The sequence below is a fragment of the Cucurbita moschata genome, unplaced genomic scaffold (genome assembly GCF_002738365.1).
Source record: "Cucurbita moschata cultivar Rifu unplaced genomic scaffold, Cmos_1.0 Cmo_Scf00017, whole genome shotgun sequence".
In the NCBI taxonomy this organism is placed as follows: domain Eukaryota; kingdom Viridiplantae; phylum Streptophyta; class Magnoliopsida; order Cucurbitales; family Cucurbitaceae; genus Cucurbita; species Cucurbita moschata.
Window position 1 is genome coordinate 2,983,245 of NW_019268533.1, and position 16,412 is coordinate 2,999,656.

Sequence of the window (16,412 nt, forward strand, 5' to 3'; positions counted from 1 at the left end):
TTTTTTTTTTTTTTTTTTTTTTTTTTTTTTTTTTTTTTTTTTTTTTTTTTTTTTTTTTTTTTGTCATTTGAACTAAATTTAATTTAATGTATGATAAATTTTACTTTTTATTTATGTATCAACTTATATGAAACTTTATTGTTCTAATTTGGTATTTGATTTAATTGTGTGCTATCTAGTTGATTGTATATGTTTATGTCTGTCTATATATATTGATGAGGGTTGTTGAGAGGGAGTTTTAGTTGGCTTAATTTAGAGAATGATTATGGGTTTATAAATAAGGAACACATCTCCAATAGTACAAGACCTTTTGGGAAATCCCCTAAAGCAAAACTATAAGAAATTATGCTCAAAGTGGATAATATCATACCATTGTGGAGAGTCGTGATTCCTAACATAGTATCAGTAGTGATATATACATATATCTTCATAGTTCAATGTATATATCTATGTCCTTTGTATATATATAGATATAGATATTTTGTTGAGGATTGTTGGGAGGGAGTCCATTGGCTAATTTAAGGAATGAACACATATCTCTATTGGTAAGAGACCGGGAAGTCCAAAGTAAAATCATGAGAGCTTATGCTCAAAGTTGACAATGTCATACCATAGTAGAGAGTCGTAATTCCTAACATAGTATCAGTCGTGATATATATATATATATATATATATATATATATATATATTTATTTATTTATTTTCATAGTTCAATTTTGCAAATTGTGGTAGAACACAACTTTTTTAGTTCAAGTTAGCGCTTTTATAGGTTTTGATTCTTGTAGTTTTGGGAAGTGGGCCTACCCTACCTAATTGAAACTTTGTTGTTCTAATTTGGTTTTGATTTAATTGTGTGGTGAATGTATATATCTATGTTTGTCTGACTATATGTATACATGTTGAACTAAAAAGCATAAATTTTTTTAGTTCAACTGAATGCTTTTATAGGTGTTGATTCTTGCTGTTTCTGGAAACAAGTCTATCTAATTGAAACTTTGTTGTTCTCATTTGGATTTGATTTAATTGTGGCTGAATATATATTTATGTTTGTCTATATATATAAAATCAAAATTAGGAAGAAGCATTTTTTTTAAATATGTTCACTTATTGATGAAAGTGATCCCCAGCTAAGTCTTTCACTTAATACGGTTCAAGTTTAGAAAATGAATCCTAAACTCGAATCGATTCTATTTAGATTTAGAAAATTAACTCAGCTAACCCAACTCAACCCCTATAATTCAGTTTGGGTTGTCGGGTTCAATGTACACCCTTATTTTTCCTTATTTTTATTTAAAAAAGGAAAAAAAGTCATAGAAGATGTTCAAGTTATCAAAAAGCTAGACAACATATGTGTGTTCATAAAAGGTGTTAGATGAACACGACTCTCTATGATGGTATGATATTGTTGACTTTGAGCATAAGCTCTTATATGTTTGCTTTGAGGTTCCCAAAAAGACCTCATACTAATAGAGACAGTATTTTTTTTATTATAAACTCATGATCATTTCCTAAATTAGTGGATGTGAGACTTTCATCCAACAAAAGGAATACTTTTTATGTCCAAATATAAAATTTCTTTAACTATCACTCATTTTAGTTTTTTATAACTTAGCTCATTTAGATTTAAGTAAATTAGTTGATAAAAGGAAATTGCGTATAAGGAGTTGAAGTTATGGTTGCAGACAATGAACGATGTTCTTTTCAGCGTGATCGGAGCAGGCTTATCGAGATACTTGGAGCATAGGCAACCCAAGGGTAAGTTTCTCTTTGTCCTTCAAACTCCACAATTTTGCTCCAACTATTTAGAGTCTCCTATATGTTTAGTTAATTTTGCAACTTTTTAATTTGCCTCCGTTAAAATATGAGTTTATAAAATATGGTTACAATGAGTAATTATCATCAAATACGTATGGCCAACTTTTACCTTTTATTTGTAGGTTTGAAAGAAGGGCTTCAGTTAACCGGAGTAGCTATGGTTAACCTTAGAGAACAACGGGGATTACAGGTTATCTAAAATATTTGTTAAAACCTATTTGTATGAGGATTTTCTATTCTTTCATAATTGTTAACTCGTTATAATGTATATGGTGTAGGAATTAACTGAAATGATGAAAGGAAATAGGGGATTTGGATGGGGTAATAAGTTAGGGATTCTTCTCCTTCCCGTGAACTACGAGAAGAAAACACTTGATCCTCTTCAATGTGTCATGAGAACAAAGAAGATGCTTGACCGAAAAAAACGTAGTTTTGAAGCTCATTTTTCATATGGAGTTGGCAAGTTCATAATGTCATGTTTGGGACCAAAAGTATAATCGTACAGACTGACTCAAAGATTTTTTATTACTATTATTTTGAGATGTTTAATGCACATTTTTTTGTTGCAGGTAGCTTCCATCCTTAATTATAGGATTGTTTGCAATACAAGTTTCACCATCTCCAATGTGATTGGCCCAAGAGAAGAGATTACCATTGGAGGCAATCCCATTACATACATTAGAAGCACTTCAACAAGCTTGCCCCATGTACTAGCCCTTTATTTGGCTTGTTTTAATGAAAAAAAAGTGTTTCTAAGGGCTTAAAAACTCATTTTTTCTTGATGCAGACAATTACGATGCATATGGTGAGCTATGCTGGAAGAGCTGAAATGCAAATTCTAGTGGCGAAAGATATCATTCCCGATCCTGAATTTCTTGCTGAATGCCTTGAAAATGTCTTGCTCGAAATGAAAACAGCAGCGACAACATTCGAGACGAAATAGTGTATGATAGTTGACTATTGACTATATTTAATTTTGTATTAATCATTTATATAGATATAGATTGAAACGAAAATGGCTTGTATTAACGTACAATTAAATGGATATTATAAATAAATTTTAAAATGTTTTTTTTGGGATAAAATAAATAATAATATGATTTAGTAAATAATACTATGCATACCTTAATTTTTATTAATTTTTTAGAATCATTTCAAATTTTAAAAAAAAAAATAATAACAAAATTTAAAATTAGAAATTAAAAATTAAATGGTTTCAAGTTAAGAACATCTAAAAAAATTTATATAATTAAAACTAAGTCTGACCATCTGAACGACGTAGTTTCACTCAACCGACCTTGTCTGAAATTAAATAAGTGAAGCAGGGGTAAAAGGGTAATAAAACCCTTTATTATGAGGGCAAGATTGGAATAAAGCAACCTTCACTTCTTCGAGACTTTCTTCTTCTCCCTTTCGGCGAGGCCCTGCGGAATACGGGGGAAGAAGTACGTCATCGGCTCCGACGACTTTTAAGCTGCCTTATTTCGGCGACTCGCGGTGGTCCTTCGTGCCTTCGTTTACACCGTCACCTAGCAATGGAGATTGCGCCGGTGGCCGCGTCTTCGATCGACAGAGATGCTGTTAACGATGCCGCTTCTGTTGATGCAGTTCAAGCATCGTCTTCGTCGCCGGATTCTGTACCAGGGAAAGAGGCGAACTTGTCCACGTCTTTTCCCGGACCTAAGTATGACGATGATGAAGAGGAAGAGGACGTCTGCCGGATCTGTAGGAACCCTAGAGATGCGGATAATCCGCTAAGTTATCCTTGCGCTTGCAGCGGCAGCATCAAGTTTGTTCACCAGGATTGTCTCCTTCAATGGCTGAATCACAGCAACGCCCGTCAGTGCGAGGTTCGTTTTCTTTTCTTCATGCCTGTTTCTTGTTTGGTTAGTTATTGGATTCAGTGACGTTTTTTGGGTGAGTTTTAGGGACCTTTCGAATTATCTGTGTGGAGAGAAACATTTGGGACTTCTTATATGGGAGCGATATTGGGGATGACATTAGCGAGTTACTGAATGAACTTGGAACAGATTTAGACCTGTGGAAATTCGACCTGAATCTCTTAAACAAAGTTATTTGATCGTGGGTGAAAGAGTGATTTGTGAACTGGTGCAATTTTACACACTTCGTTGACATATTATAGAAAGGTTTTCGTTCTGTTTATAGATGGGGTATATATGTTCTCCCAAAAGACTAAAAGAAATCGTGCCCCTTTTATGGTTCATTTTCTGGAAAAGTATGTGCTTAGTAGTTAGTGCTCCCTTCGCTAGGACTTCTAAGATGAAAAATACATCTGGAACTTTAATTGTTGTTTGATAATGTTTTGCCATAGAGTGATATGGGCTTAGTAGATAGCTGATTTTTGTGAGGTATTCATTTTTCTTTTGCATATTTTGTGTCATATTAACTGTTGTTCTCGGTTTATATGATTCAAGAATAAGTTTTATATCTGCCTTTCTCATGGCAGTTTACATATATTTTCACATGTGGCAGGTTTGCAAACATGCATTTTCCTTCTCCCCTGTTTATGCTGAGAATGCTCCATCAAGGCTACCTTTTCAGGAATTTATTTTTGGAATAGCAATGAAAGCTTGCCATGTCCTGCAATTCTTTTTACGTCTCAGTTTTGTGCTTTCTGTTTGGCTCCTCATCATACCTTTCATTACGTTTTGGATATGGCGGCTGGCTTTCGTGAGGAGTTTTGGGGAAGCCCAGAGATTATTCTTGAGTCACTTGTCTGCTACCGTTGTTCTTACTGATTGTCTTCATGGCTTCCTACTTTCTGCTAGCATTGTATTTATATTTCTTGGAGCTACCTCCTTGAGAGATTACTTCAGGCATTTACGGGAGCTTGGAGGTCCGGAGGGCGAGCGAGAAGATGATGCAGATAGAAATGGAGCTCGTGCTGTAAGAAGACCTCTGGGACAAGCTAATAGAAATTTTGCTGGTGATGCAAATGGTGAAGATGCGGGTGGAGGCCAAGTCCTTGCTGGAGCAGGTCAAATAATTAGGAGGAATGCGGAAAATGTTGCTGCTCGGTGGGAGATGCAAGCTGCTCGTCTTGAGGCTCATGTCGAACAGATTTTTGATGTGGATGATGCTGATGGTGCAGAAGATGTGCCTTTCGATGAGCTTGTTGGCATGCAGGGTCCTGTGTTTCATTTAGTTGAGAACGCATTCACAGTTAAGTGTGCTGCAACATTTTTCTTTGGATCATTGGACAGTGAACTGTTATGTTTAAGTATTATTTCATATGTATATTTGTTCTCAACTCATGGCAACTACATGCATATTGGTTTTTTTCGGAGGTGATATCTTGTCCTTCTCGTTCAGAGAAATTAAAACGTCATTCATTTCTCTCATATTTTTTCATTGACTTGAACATTATCGAGTTGTAATATCTAATTGGTTCCACTTCTTTGCAGGTTTTAGCCAGCAATATGATATTTCTTGGTGTTGTTATCTTTGTGCCCTTTACATTAGGTCGGATCATACTTCATTACATATCATGGCTTTTCTCTTCAGCCAGTGGTCCAGTTTTCTCGACGGTGATGCCATTTACGGAGTCAGCTCTCTCCTTGGCAAATATCACATTGAAAAATGCATTGACAGCTGTTGCAAATTTGTCATCAGATGGTAAAGAAAGTGGTCTACTTGATCAGGTTGCAGAAATGTTGAAAGTCAACTCCAGTACACTAAACAATGTCTCAAACAACATAACTGCTCCACTTTCGGTGGATCTTTTGGAACGGGCAGCTACTGGAACATCGAGGCTTTCTGATGTTACAACTCTTGCTGTAGGCTACATATTTATATTTTCTTTAGTTTTCTTCTATCTTGGGACTATTGCTTTGATTCGATATACTCGAGGAGAGCCTTTGACTATGGGAAGGTTGTATGGCATCGCATCTGTCGCCGAAGCCATCCCCTCTCTCCTTAGGCAGTTCATGGCAGCGATGAGGCATTTGATGACCATGGTTAAGGTTGCTTTCCTTTTGGTCATAGAACTTGGGGTATTTCCCTTGATGTGTGGTTGGTGGCTTGACATTTGTACTGTTAGGATGTTTGGAAAGTCAATGGCTCAGCGCGTTCAGTTCTTTTCAATTTCTCCTCTAGCAAGCTCATTGGTTCACTGGGCTGTTGGCATTGTATATATGCTACAAATAAGCATATTTGTCAATCTTCTTCGAGGGGTATTTATATCTTTCATTCTTCTAATTTTTGGTTATTTGTTCATCAATAATGGCTATGCCAGTTTACTCATTATCTTTTGTCAACAATTTTATAGGTTTTGCGCAGTGGAGTTTTGTATTTTCTTCGTGATCCAGCTGATCCAAATTATAATCCTTTCCGAGATTTAATTGATGATCCAATGCACAAGCATGCTCGCAGGGTTCTTCTATCTGTTGCAGTGTATGGAAGTTTAATTGTAATGCTGGTGTTCTTACCTGTCAAACTTGCTATGAGGATGGTTCCCTCCATTTTTCCTCTTGATATATCGTAAGATTATTGTAATACTTGAGCAATGCTTATTTGTAAGCTGCAGTTTTACGTTGTAACTTGGAATCTGTTGGCAGTTATCTTATTTTCATGACCATTTTCGTGGCAGGGTATCGGACCCCTTCACAGAGATTCCAGCTGACATGCTTCTCTTTCAAATCTGCATTCCTTTTGCTATTGAGCATTTTAAATTGAGAACAACAATCAAATCCCTTCTCCACTGCTGGTTTACTGTGGTTGGTTGGGCCCTTGGATTAACAGATTATTTACTTCCCAGAACTGAAGAAAACGTTGGCCAGGAAAATGGGAATGGAGAGCAGCCTGGGTTGCAAGAAGAACTGCAGGTGGTACGTCTAGGTGCCCTGGAACAGGCTTTGGTGGCCCATGCCGCAGCTAACGAGCCAAACCAAGTTGTTCCTGCATCTGGGAACTTGACTAACGAGGAGTATGATAACGAAGAGCAGTCTGATTCAGAGTAAGTTCAAAGTTCTTTGCTCCAAGCATGAACATTATAATTGCAGGAGAGATGAGCATTGTAATTGCAGTCTTGCTCATTTTTCTCTCTCCTGTTTGTTGCATGGGCTTTTCATTTCTACTTAAAACCATGGTGAATCCATTGTCATAATTTAGTTTACTTCTTTTGAACCATTTCTTGTGCTTGGTTTTTATATGCTGTTTTGCAGATTTAGTTATTATCGGGTATGTTCGTATTTCTAAGATTTAGTTATTTAACTTGTTTGGATTTTAGGAGGTATAGCTTCGCTCTCCGCATTGTCCTTTTGTTGGTTGTGGCATGGATGACTCTTCTTGTCTTCAACTCAGCATTGATAGTGGTACCAACATCACTTGGACGGGCACTTTTCAACGCCATTCCGCTTCTTCCCATCACACATGGTATCAAGTGCAACGGTGCGATTACCTACCGTCAGTTTCCACATTATGTTAATTACAAATCCTTTTAGGAGAAATTCTGACTTGTTGTATGTCTTTCCTTTACATAGATATGTATGCTTTTGTCATCGGGAGCTACGTTATTTGGACGGTGATAGCTGGTGCCAGATATTCCATTGAATATGTTAAAGCAAGGAGGGTGACTGTTTTATTGGGCCAGATATGGAAATGGTTTGCCATTGTCGTCAAGAGTTCTGCACTTCTGTCAATTTGGGTGAGATTGGCAGTAATATATACACGGAAAATGCAGAAAAAGATTACTTTTATATCAATTTTGCTTGAACTTGTAAGGATTTCTTGATTCCATGAATCTGACATACTTGTGGTTTTCAGATCTTCCTCATTCCAGTATTGATTGGCTTGTTATTTGAGCTTCTGGTCATTGTGCCTATGCGAGTTCCAGTGGATGAAAGCCCAGTTTTCCTCTTGTATCAGGACTGGGCATTGGGCTTAATTTTTCTTAAGATCTGGACTAGACTGGTAAGGACCCCCAAGAACACAGAACGATACATGAAAATTTCTGTTCGGTCATTTTGATCCTACAAATATGTGCATTACGATTCCACTTCCCCTTCTTGAACAGGTAATGTTAGATCATATGATACCTCTGGTGGATGATAGTTGGAGAGTGAAGTTTGAAAGAGTTAGAGAAGATGGCTTCTCCAGGCTGCAAGGGTTCTGGGTTTTGAGGGAAATAGTTGTTCCAATCATAATGAAGCTACTGACAGCACTATGCGTACCGTACGTACTAGCTAGAGGAGTGTTTCCTGTGCTCGGCTACCCGCTGATTGTCAACTCAGCTGTTTATCGATTTGCTTGGATTGGATGCCTTTGTGTTAGCATGTTGTGTTTTTGTGCCAAGAGATTTCATGTATGGTTCACCAACCTTCACAATTCCATTCGCGACGATCGTTATCTCATCGGTCGTCGACTCCATAACTTCGGTGAAGACTCTGGAGAGAAGCAAAGAGATGTGGGGACTTCGTCCGAGACACAAGATGTTCTGCTGGGCACCGCCCATGCAGCAGCAGCTGGGGAAGGATTGCGGCAGAGACATGTTGTTGCTAACTGATACAATGTATATTTATTTCAATGTCTCGGCTGTGTTTGATGGTTTTGAGGCCCCAAATTGGGCTATAGTCAGTTTTTTGGTATGTGCATATGCTATCTCTCTTAAGATCCACACATTTCCATTCATTCGCCTTTCTAGCTGCACGATGTTATGTCTATGAAATTTCGAATACAGGGCTTTCTATGATTTACGAGGGAGTGAAAGATGTAAATCTTTTAGAAAAGGCATATATATTTTATGTTACATAAATTATGTAATTAAATATTAAGATTGTGACCGTCTAAACTCACCGCTATCGGATATTGTCTGTTTTGGTTTGTTACGTATTATTGTCAGCTTCATAATTTTAAATCGTGTCTTAAAATCCTAGAGAGGTCAAAAGTTATCCATTATTATTACGGGTCCACAACGCTTGGGCCGTTACATAGGTAGACTAGAACATTGACCCCCACATTGGTTGGGAAGGAGAACAAACCACCATTTATAAGAGTGTGAAAACCTTCCTCTCCCCTAAGAGACGCTTATAGCCTTGAGGGGAAGCACGAAAAGGAGAGACGCTTATAGCCTTGAGGGGAAGCACGAAAAGGAGAGACGCTTATAGCCTTGAGGGGAAGCACGAAAAGGAGAGACGCTTATAGCCTTGAGGAGAAGCACGAAAAGGAAAGCCCAAAGAGAATAATATCTGATAGCGGTGGATCTGGACTGTTACAAATGGTATCAGAGCCAGACACCGGACGATGTGCCACCCTTCTCGCTGTTCCTTAAAGGGGGTAGACACGAGGCGGTGTGCCAGTAAAAACGCTGAGCCCCAAAGGGGGTGGATTTGGGGGCAATCCCACATTGATTAGAAGAAGGAAAGAGTCTCAACTAGAATGCTAGCCCCGAAGGGGGTGGATTGTGATGTTCCATGTTGATTGGGGAGGAGAACAAACCACCATTTATAAGGTTGTGGAAACCGTCCCCTAACACCCCGAAGGGGGTGGATTGTGATGTCCCACATTGATTGGGGAGAACAAACCCCCATTTATTAAGTTGTAGAAACCGTCCTCTAACGTTTTAAAGCGGAGGCCCAAACAGAAAAGCCCAAAGAAAACAATATTGGCGGTCAACAACTACAATTTCTTTCATTCGATGAAATTAATTATGAAATTATTAAATTAATTTTAGACTATATGACTCAGTCAACAACTTACACATTATATTACAATCACAAGAGTAAGATTTGTAGCATTCAATTCAACTGAAACTCATAAAAGGTAAGTAAGTTTGAACTTCCATAGCGCATTTGAAGTGTTAATGAAAGCAACAAGCTTCATCATATCAAAACTTAGCAGCATAGGTTCCACAATCATTGCCAGCAGTAATAGAAATCACTCGGTTCGAACAAAAATAGTTGGAACTTCCCATCTCAAAGTCAATAATAAAAGCACCAAGTAGAAGAAAGGTTTGCAGCTCATTAAAAAAACACAAGGGCAACATTCAGTTTAGGAATCAAGGTTGTCAGTCAGGGATAATGAAGCCAACTGATCAGCAGCTGCATTGCCCGTCTGCTGAGCAACACTTCTTAAAACCTCCATGGCCTCGGCAACCTTCGCCTTCAGAGCTTCCGGTGACTCGAGCAAGTGCAGAACCTCAGTTTGGTCCATTTCCAATAGCATGCCTGTTACCTTGGCCGCATTATCAGGCTCTAGCTGTTCCACAAGTGGATAAAGGTTCTCCCCAAGCATCTGGAAACCAACCAAACCAAGCTAAGTTATGACATGAAACACAACAGAGACCAGCCAACAGGATCAGAATGTGGCCAAGTTATATAATTTTCATCTTAGACCCATATCTGTAGTTTCTACGCTCATGTGTTTAGTAGCGTGTGCATCGAAAGCAAAATTACCACCCCAACAAAGTATATCATCATTCAAGATTTAAGGGGGAAAATTACTGATGAATTGGATCTAAAACCCTACCGTTCTCTGCTGGTCTGGAGTTGAATTTGCAAGGGCAGAAGCCAAAGCGCCAACAGGAACTGGTTGAGGGTGGACAGCATCCCGCGGTGGCATTCCACCCATCTCATATGGAACAGAGAACATACCTCCAGCAACACCCGGCATGGGAAGATCAGGCAGTCCACGCCCAGGAGGATAACGGTAGACACGTCCTCTTGGTAGCATCTTTTAGGTAAACAAACATACGCCATTAGTGACTTGATTAGAACAAGCAATCATGGTCATGAGGGGAAAAAATAAGGCAGAAAAAACAACACCAACCTGCTGCTGCATCATTGGAACAGGCTGCTGGGTTTGCTGAATAGCACCAGCTCGCCTTCCACCAGATCTTTGACCTTGCTGGCCCTGCTGAACCATTGGCACAAAGAAATTTGGCATCGGACCTCCACCAGGCCTCATTCCAGGCATGAGTTGCTGCTGATAACCAAATCCAGGCTGAAAGAATTCAAAGAATGATTAATATGCAGTCACAATTTACAACCCCTTCAACTGAACAAGACATATGACGAAGAAAATAATAGTTTTAATGCAAACCACGACGATCTAGGTTTCTTTTTGGAGAAAAAAAATAAGTTACCTGTGATGAAATAATAGTAGGTGGAGCTTGTCCATAAAATATTTGTTGTCCGATACCTGGACCACCTGGAGGATACATCGGCATGCCACGAGGAGCAACTGAAGATGCCATTGCCATTGGCTGCATTTGGGAAAACTGGGCCTGAGGATGCACATAGATAAGATACAGACGATGTCAACGGATAAATAAACATAGGCAAATGACTTAATGTTTCGAAAATGAAAAAGAACAGCACTATTTCAGACTTGAAAACAAAATAATTAGTACAGACATACCTGCAACCTAGCTCTTCTATCTTCCTTCCTCTGTGCAAGTGCAACATAAAGAGGTTTGCTCACAATCATTCTTCCATTCATCTCTCCAAGCTATCAGATAACAGAAATAGATAAGAAGAATTTCATGGATAATTAACAGTGATGCGACAGTCATCCATATATCGAGAATAATCTAAACAATATTCTTGTGCACGATAATGTAACTCACAGCTCTAGAAGCCTCTTCAGGAGTTGAGAACGCAACAAAGCCAGACCCTCTACTCAGTCCATTGGGATCACGCATAACCTGCAGGTACGTAAAGGATCAAGTCATTTCTTAACAGTCAACTGGAGGATTTAAGACTACAAAACATACTTAGTCCTTACAACCTTGCATGAGGTAATGGTTCCAAACGCAGAGAATAACTCCTTCAGTTTATCATCGTCAATGGTATCATCTAGATTCTTAACATATAAGTTTGCACCTTGATACTTGTCAGCAGCTTCTTTTACACTCTGCTCAAATCGATTCTTCAGTTCAACTTCCCTTTCAGATTTCTTCTGGGCTTTTCCAACGTACCACTCTTTCCCATCAACCTTGTGTCCATTGAGAGCATCAACAGATCTAGCAGCATCATCCGCATTTTCAAAGTTCACAAAGCCAAAGCATTTTGATTTTCCTTCCCCATCCCTCATGACCACAACGCTGGTAATTGGTCCAAACTCCCCAAACATATTCCTCAATTCTTCTTCAGATGTAGTTTCTGCTAAATTCTTAACAAAAACATTGTTAAATTTTGTTTTCTCACTGACACTTTCTCTTTCTTGCTTGCGAAGGAACGGTCCCACGAACACCTGCTTGTCGTTGAGCAGCATACCATTCAACTTCTCTATAGCTTTTAAGGCAGCTTCCTCAGTATCAAATTGTACGAAACCAAAGCCTTTAGACTGCCCAGACGAATCTGTAGCAACCTTGCAGGAGAGAATGTTTCCAAATGCAGAGAATGTATCGTGCAACGCTTTGTGATCAATTGCCTTGTCCAAATTCTATCATTTAAGAGTAGCATGACGTCAAAACATCTAGCAACCATGCCATTGAGACAAGAAAACAAAGATCTTGCTACAGTACTAACCTTGATAAAAATATTTCCAGACCCACTCTTCCGCATGCTAGGGTCACGATGCGAATACATGACTCTAATAGGATTCCCATTCAAAGGGGTGAAGTTTAGCACATCCAATGCCCTTGAAGCTGACATGAAGTCGAGGAGGAAAGAAAAATGAAAAAATAACACATAATTCTTCAAATGATACAAGAGAAAACAAAACCAAGCAGAAGTTAAGAACGTGATAATATTGATTCAACCAAATAAACCAAAAAATCTTCCATTCCTTCAGCACCCAACATTACAATCAACATATCACAATAACTTCTGAATGACCCAAATTAAAAATCAAAGAAACGAGAAACAACAATCCAGATTCAACCACCATAGATCTTGCTAACTACAAGAATCCTACAGCATCAATAATATGAAATTAAAGACTAGTTACGAATTGTTTCCTCGCATATGAATATAATTAAGACATCAACAAGACAAGAAAAGCAGACATGCTGTGTTTTTCTCAAAATCATGCGAGCAATAAGAGGTCATAATTCGTAAAATGTGGAGGGGGCTGTACAAAAAAGACTCCATAACAAAACAGCAAACGGGAACAAAGACCCAATATGTCAACACATATATTCAAAGGACAGAACGAACAACAATTAGGCAATACAGATTATAAGGCCATGACTAACCATCCACTGGGTTGCTGTAATTGACATAGCCATAACCAAGCGATCGACGGGTCGTCAAATCCCTGCAAACCCTAACAGAAACCACCTGTCCCACCTGATTAAAAAGATCATAAAGCTGGGAATCGGTGACGTTCACGTCAAGATCTCCAACATACAACGACGTCGTCACATGCTGTCCGCCTCCATTGGCAGCCGGGTCGGCGCCGGAGTTGGGAACTTGAGGTTGAGGTGGAACCTGAGCCATGCTGAGAAAACTTTTTTTCTTTTCTTGTTTATCAAAATTTTTTTAGATTTTTTTGATCATTGACTCGCTTCCCTCTCCTCTATTATTCAGAATCGAGCAGTAACACCAAGATTAAAGGAAAAAATGTAAGAACGGAGGTGGGATAATCCTACACGACAAGAAAAAGAAATTGATTTTGTAAGAAGAAGAAGAAGAACAATGTTTTTGTAAGAATTTTTGTGGGGGTAAAATACCTAACAACAACAACAACAACAATAACAACAACAAGAGTTTGTTTTTGGGGTTTGTTGCGAAGGCGAAATGATAGTGGAGGAGAGGGAAGGCTAAAGAAGGGATAGATGGTCGGAGTCCGCGATCCGACGGCGGAGAACAAGACCGAGATTGGTATCAGAGGGTTCCGATTTGGAGGGCAGCTGAAACTGCACTGAAGAATGGAAAATGGATTTCGTTGCTTCTGCGCTTTATATACCTCCGGTCCCTGTCTGTAAAAACCCTAAATCGGCGTCTTCATTTTCAAGCTCATCGCCACCGTACATCGTTTTTCTTTTTTTCTTCTGGTTTTTTCAATTAATCGGGCCGGCTCAGCCCGGTCCAACTCTAAAAAACATGAAACTCCCAATCCCCAAATTCAGCGGCCTGTTTGGACCTGAATTGACCAAATTCTAATAAATTAAATTTTAAACATTTAAATTTATTACATTCTAATAAATGTAATAATAAATCTAATAATATTTCATAAAAAATATATATTTTTACATAAGTACTAAAAAAATTAAATTTTAATATTACAATACACTTCTTCATTAATTAAAAATATATATTTATTTATTAAATAAGTAAAAAATAATAAAAAATAATTAATTATATCTTAATTTTGATATGTATGCGCGCATATATTTATATCTATCTATTATAAAAAAATAAAAAAGAGGCTCATATGGGTCATGATCCTCATTCTCATAAGCAACGTTGCATCTCAGTCATGATCCTGATTCCCAACAACATGGCCTACGTATCGTGATGACATCCTAAGTCTGGAGATGGCTTCGACCATCGTAGCTTGTTCAGACGTGTCTATCGAGAATCGGCCAATGTATCAATATATCGACACACTCATGTCGTCCGACACTGTCCTTTAAAAGTTCAATCAAAAGAAATCGCTTGAGACCCCATCGCAATACTCGCCCACACTGTGACACATGTGCCACAGGATAGCCCCCTTGAGCCAGAGCACCCACAGGTGTTGGAGAGATGACACCATGTCACTCTCTCATACTACATTATAAGACATTTTTTGTGTGGCAGAAGTAGATATGATTTGGGCGAATAGTCATACGGTCTCGTGGAACATCCGTATAGTGTCCAATTGACACCAAATTTGATGAGCTTCCATTTTTCATATGGACGGACTTAACTCAAGAGCCGCATGCCCAAAATCCTTCCAGAACCCCGAGGTTAAGGTTCGAGACCCTACCCAACCCTCATCAAGCCTATCTTTGACCTTTTTGTCTACTTGTTGCCTCCATCTTGCTTATACCTTATCTTGGCTTCAAAGCACGTTTTTCTTGGTGATGCATTGTCCTTCTCGATTGCATCATCACACTTGTCTATCATGACCCTCACTAGACTAGATGGGCACCACTTGACTGTCTCCACCTTATCTATATACATGTGAGGGTCACAACCTACTCTCTTCTTAGTATGCTTGTGACATTTTCCCTCATTTAAACAAGTCATCGTCCTCGATAATTTTTTCAAGCACCATGAATCATGACACATAGCACATCGAACAAATTTTTGTCTTCTTCCTCTTTTCGAGTTTCCTTTATATGTTTAAGAATCTCTGTGCTTTTATAAGAATATTAGAAAAATGAAGCTTTAAAAGAGTGGCATATGAATTCTACTATGAAGAATATGATTCTTCTCATAAGTTTTATAGGAATTATATTATATCTTTAAAAATTATAAACGTGAAAATAATTAACAAATTTATTTATTTTCATGTGTATATTTTAAAATTTTACAATTTTACAACAAAATGTTAAATGTATTTATATATATATATCAACAATAAATCAACGGCAAATACTATTTTTAAGGCCTCCACAACTGGGCCGAGTTGACCTAAAATGCAGGCCCAATGGGTTTAGATGAGTGACCCAATCTCTATAAATTAGGCCCATGGCCCAACTCATGAACTTGGGTTGAGGTGGACGGACTTCAGCATGGCCCAAGACAATTATTTATATATATACCAAATGGAGATCTATTCCTTAGTTATAAACGCAGGATCAACCTCTAAATTAGTCAATGTGGGACTCCCTCTCAGCCATTCTCAACAATCCTCTCATCGAACAAAGTACACCATAGAGCCTCCCCTGAGGCCTATGGAGCCCTCGAACAGCCTCCCCTTAATTGAGGCTTGACTCCTTTCTCTGGAGCCATTGAACAAAGTACATACTTTGTTCGACACTTAATCACTTTTGACTACGTTTTCGAGGCTCACAATTCTTATTGACATGGCTAAGTTTAGGGCATACATAGTAATATGAAATTCCATGTCCCTTAGAGCCTAATCTAACTTTTATCACGATAATCTAATCTTAACTTGTATCCCTAACCTATTATAGCTTAATCTTAATTAACTTTTTATCCTAATATCTTTTACAACCCCATCTTAACTTTGGGGGATCTCGTCAAAGGTGAAGATGTGGAGAGGGCGATAAGGAGAGTAATGGAGGGGGAAGAAGCAGAGGAGATGAGAAACAGAGTTAGAGAACTCGGAGAGACGACGAGGAGAGTTGTTGCTGAAAATGGATCGTCTTATTCCGATTTAGATGCTTTGACTAAGGAATTGAAATCGTTGGCGTTTTGAAGTTTATTTAGTTTGCTTAGAACTCCAAATTTTGAGGTTAGAGCTCGGGATCCCACTTGACCCTTGTCAAGCTTACCTTTGATCTTGTTGTTTGCTTGTTGTCTCCATTTTATCATGGCTTCAATGCACATCTTTCTTGGTGTTATATGATACACCATCTTACTTAGTTTCATCGTTTTGTCTGCTTGGCTTTCGCATCATGCCTATTGACATACGAGGATTACAATCTACTTTCTTCTTAGTATACGTGTGACCTTCTCTCACTTAAAAGACCACATATACGGTTGATCTAAGAAAAAGTTTGTTCAAAGCAATGTGACATC

At 38.4% G+C, this 16,412-nt stretch overlaps 3 protein-coding genes across 4 annotated transcripts in view; 2 read left to right on the forward strand and 1 right to left on the reverse strand.

The window, feature by feature from the left end:
- LOC111455065 (O-acyltransferase WSD1-like) overlaps positions 1-2,782 on the forward strand; it is a 4,402-nt gene extending 1,620 nt beyond the window's left edge. Inside the window, exons 2-6 of the mRNA XM_023096591.1 lie at positions 1,683-1,755; positions 1,938-2,005; positions 2,094-2,306; positions 2,385-2,522; positions 2,603-2,782. Coding sequence (XP_022952359.1) covers positions 1,683-1,755; positions 1,938-2,005; positions 2,094-2,306; positions 2,385-2,522; positions 2,603-2,758 — 648 coding nt within the window. The 3' untranslated portion in view covers positions 2,759-2,782. The remainder of the gene's footprint in view (positions 1-1,682; positions 1,756-1,937; positions 2,006-2,093; positions 2,307-2,384; positions 2,523-2,602) is intronic.
- A 416-nt stretch (positions 2,783-3,198) lies between these two features.
- Positions 3,199-8,528, forward strand: LOC111455063 (probable E3 ubiquitin ligase SUD1). The gene is made up of 9 exons (XM_023096588.1): positions 3,199-3,665; positions 4,309-4,998; positions 5,241-6,008; positions 6,104-6,315; positions 6,425-6,790; positions 7,064-7,224; positions 7,317-7,480; positions 7,600-7,746; positions 7,850-8,528. Exons 1-9 carry the CDS (start codon positions 3,351-3,353, stop codon positions 8,336-8,338), a joined length of 3,312 nt encoding a protein of 1,103 aa, XP_022952356.1. The 5' UTR covers positions 3,199-3,350; the 3' UTR covers positions 8,339-8,528.
- Positions 8,529-9,678: 1,150 nt separating this feature from the next.
- Positions 9,679-13,665, reverse strand: LOC111455064 (polyadenylate-binding protein 2-like). 2 transcript variants are annotated; one of them, XM_023096590.1, is made up of 10 exons: positions 13,448-13,665; positions 12,971-13,362; positions 12,303-12,421; positions 11,560-12,216; positions 11,399-11,476; positions 11,191-11,280; positions 10,916-11,056; positions 10,600-10,773; positions 10,300-10,503; positions 9,679-10,065 (listed from the first exon to the last, which is right to left on the reverse strand). In XM_023096590.1, the coding sequence occupies exons 2-10, from the start codon at positions 13,212-13,214 to the stop codon at positions 9,823-9,825; spliced, it is 1,950 nt and encodes a 649-aa protein (XP_022952358.1). In that variant the 5' UTR covers positions 13,215-13,362; positions 13,448-13,665; the 3' UTR covers positions 9,679-9,822. The 2 variants fall into 2 exon arrangements, with proteins under 2 accessions (XP_022952358.1, XP_022952357.1); XM_023096589.1 differs by having other exon boundaries at positions 12,971-13,664.
- Between the last annotated feature and the right edge of the window lie 2,747 nt (positions 13,666-16,412).

Coding starts and splice junctions, on each gene's coding strand:
- LOC111455064 (XM_023096590.1), bottom strand. CDS start 13,214: ATGGCTCAGGTTCCACCTCAACCTCAAGTTCCCAACTCCGGCGCCGAC. Junction 11,477..11,559: donor GAACCATTACCTCATGCAAG/GTTGTAAGGACT, acceptor ACGTACCTGCAG/GTTATGCGTGATCCCAATGG. Junction 10,504..10,599: donor TTCCAATGATGCAGCAGCAG/GTTGGTGTTGTT, acceptor TTTACCTAAAAG/ATGCTACCAAGAGGACGTGT.
- LOC111455063 (XM_023096588.1), top strand. CDS start 3,351: ATGGAGATTGCGCCGGTGGCCGCGTCTTCGATCGACAGAGATGCTGTT. Junction 6,009..6,103: donor TTGTCAATCTTCTTCGAGGG/GTATTTATATCT, acceptor ACAATTTTATAG/GTTTTGCGCAGTGGAGTTTT. Junction 7,481..7,599: donor CTGCACTTCTGTCAATTTGG/GTGAGATTGGCA, acceptor TGTGGTTTTCAG/ATCTTCCTCATTCCAGTATT.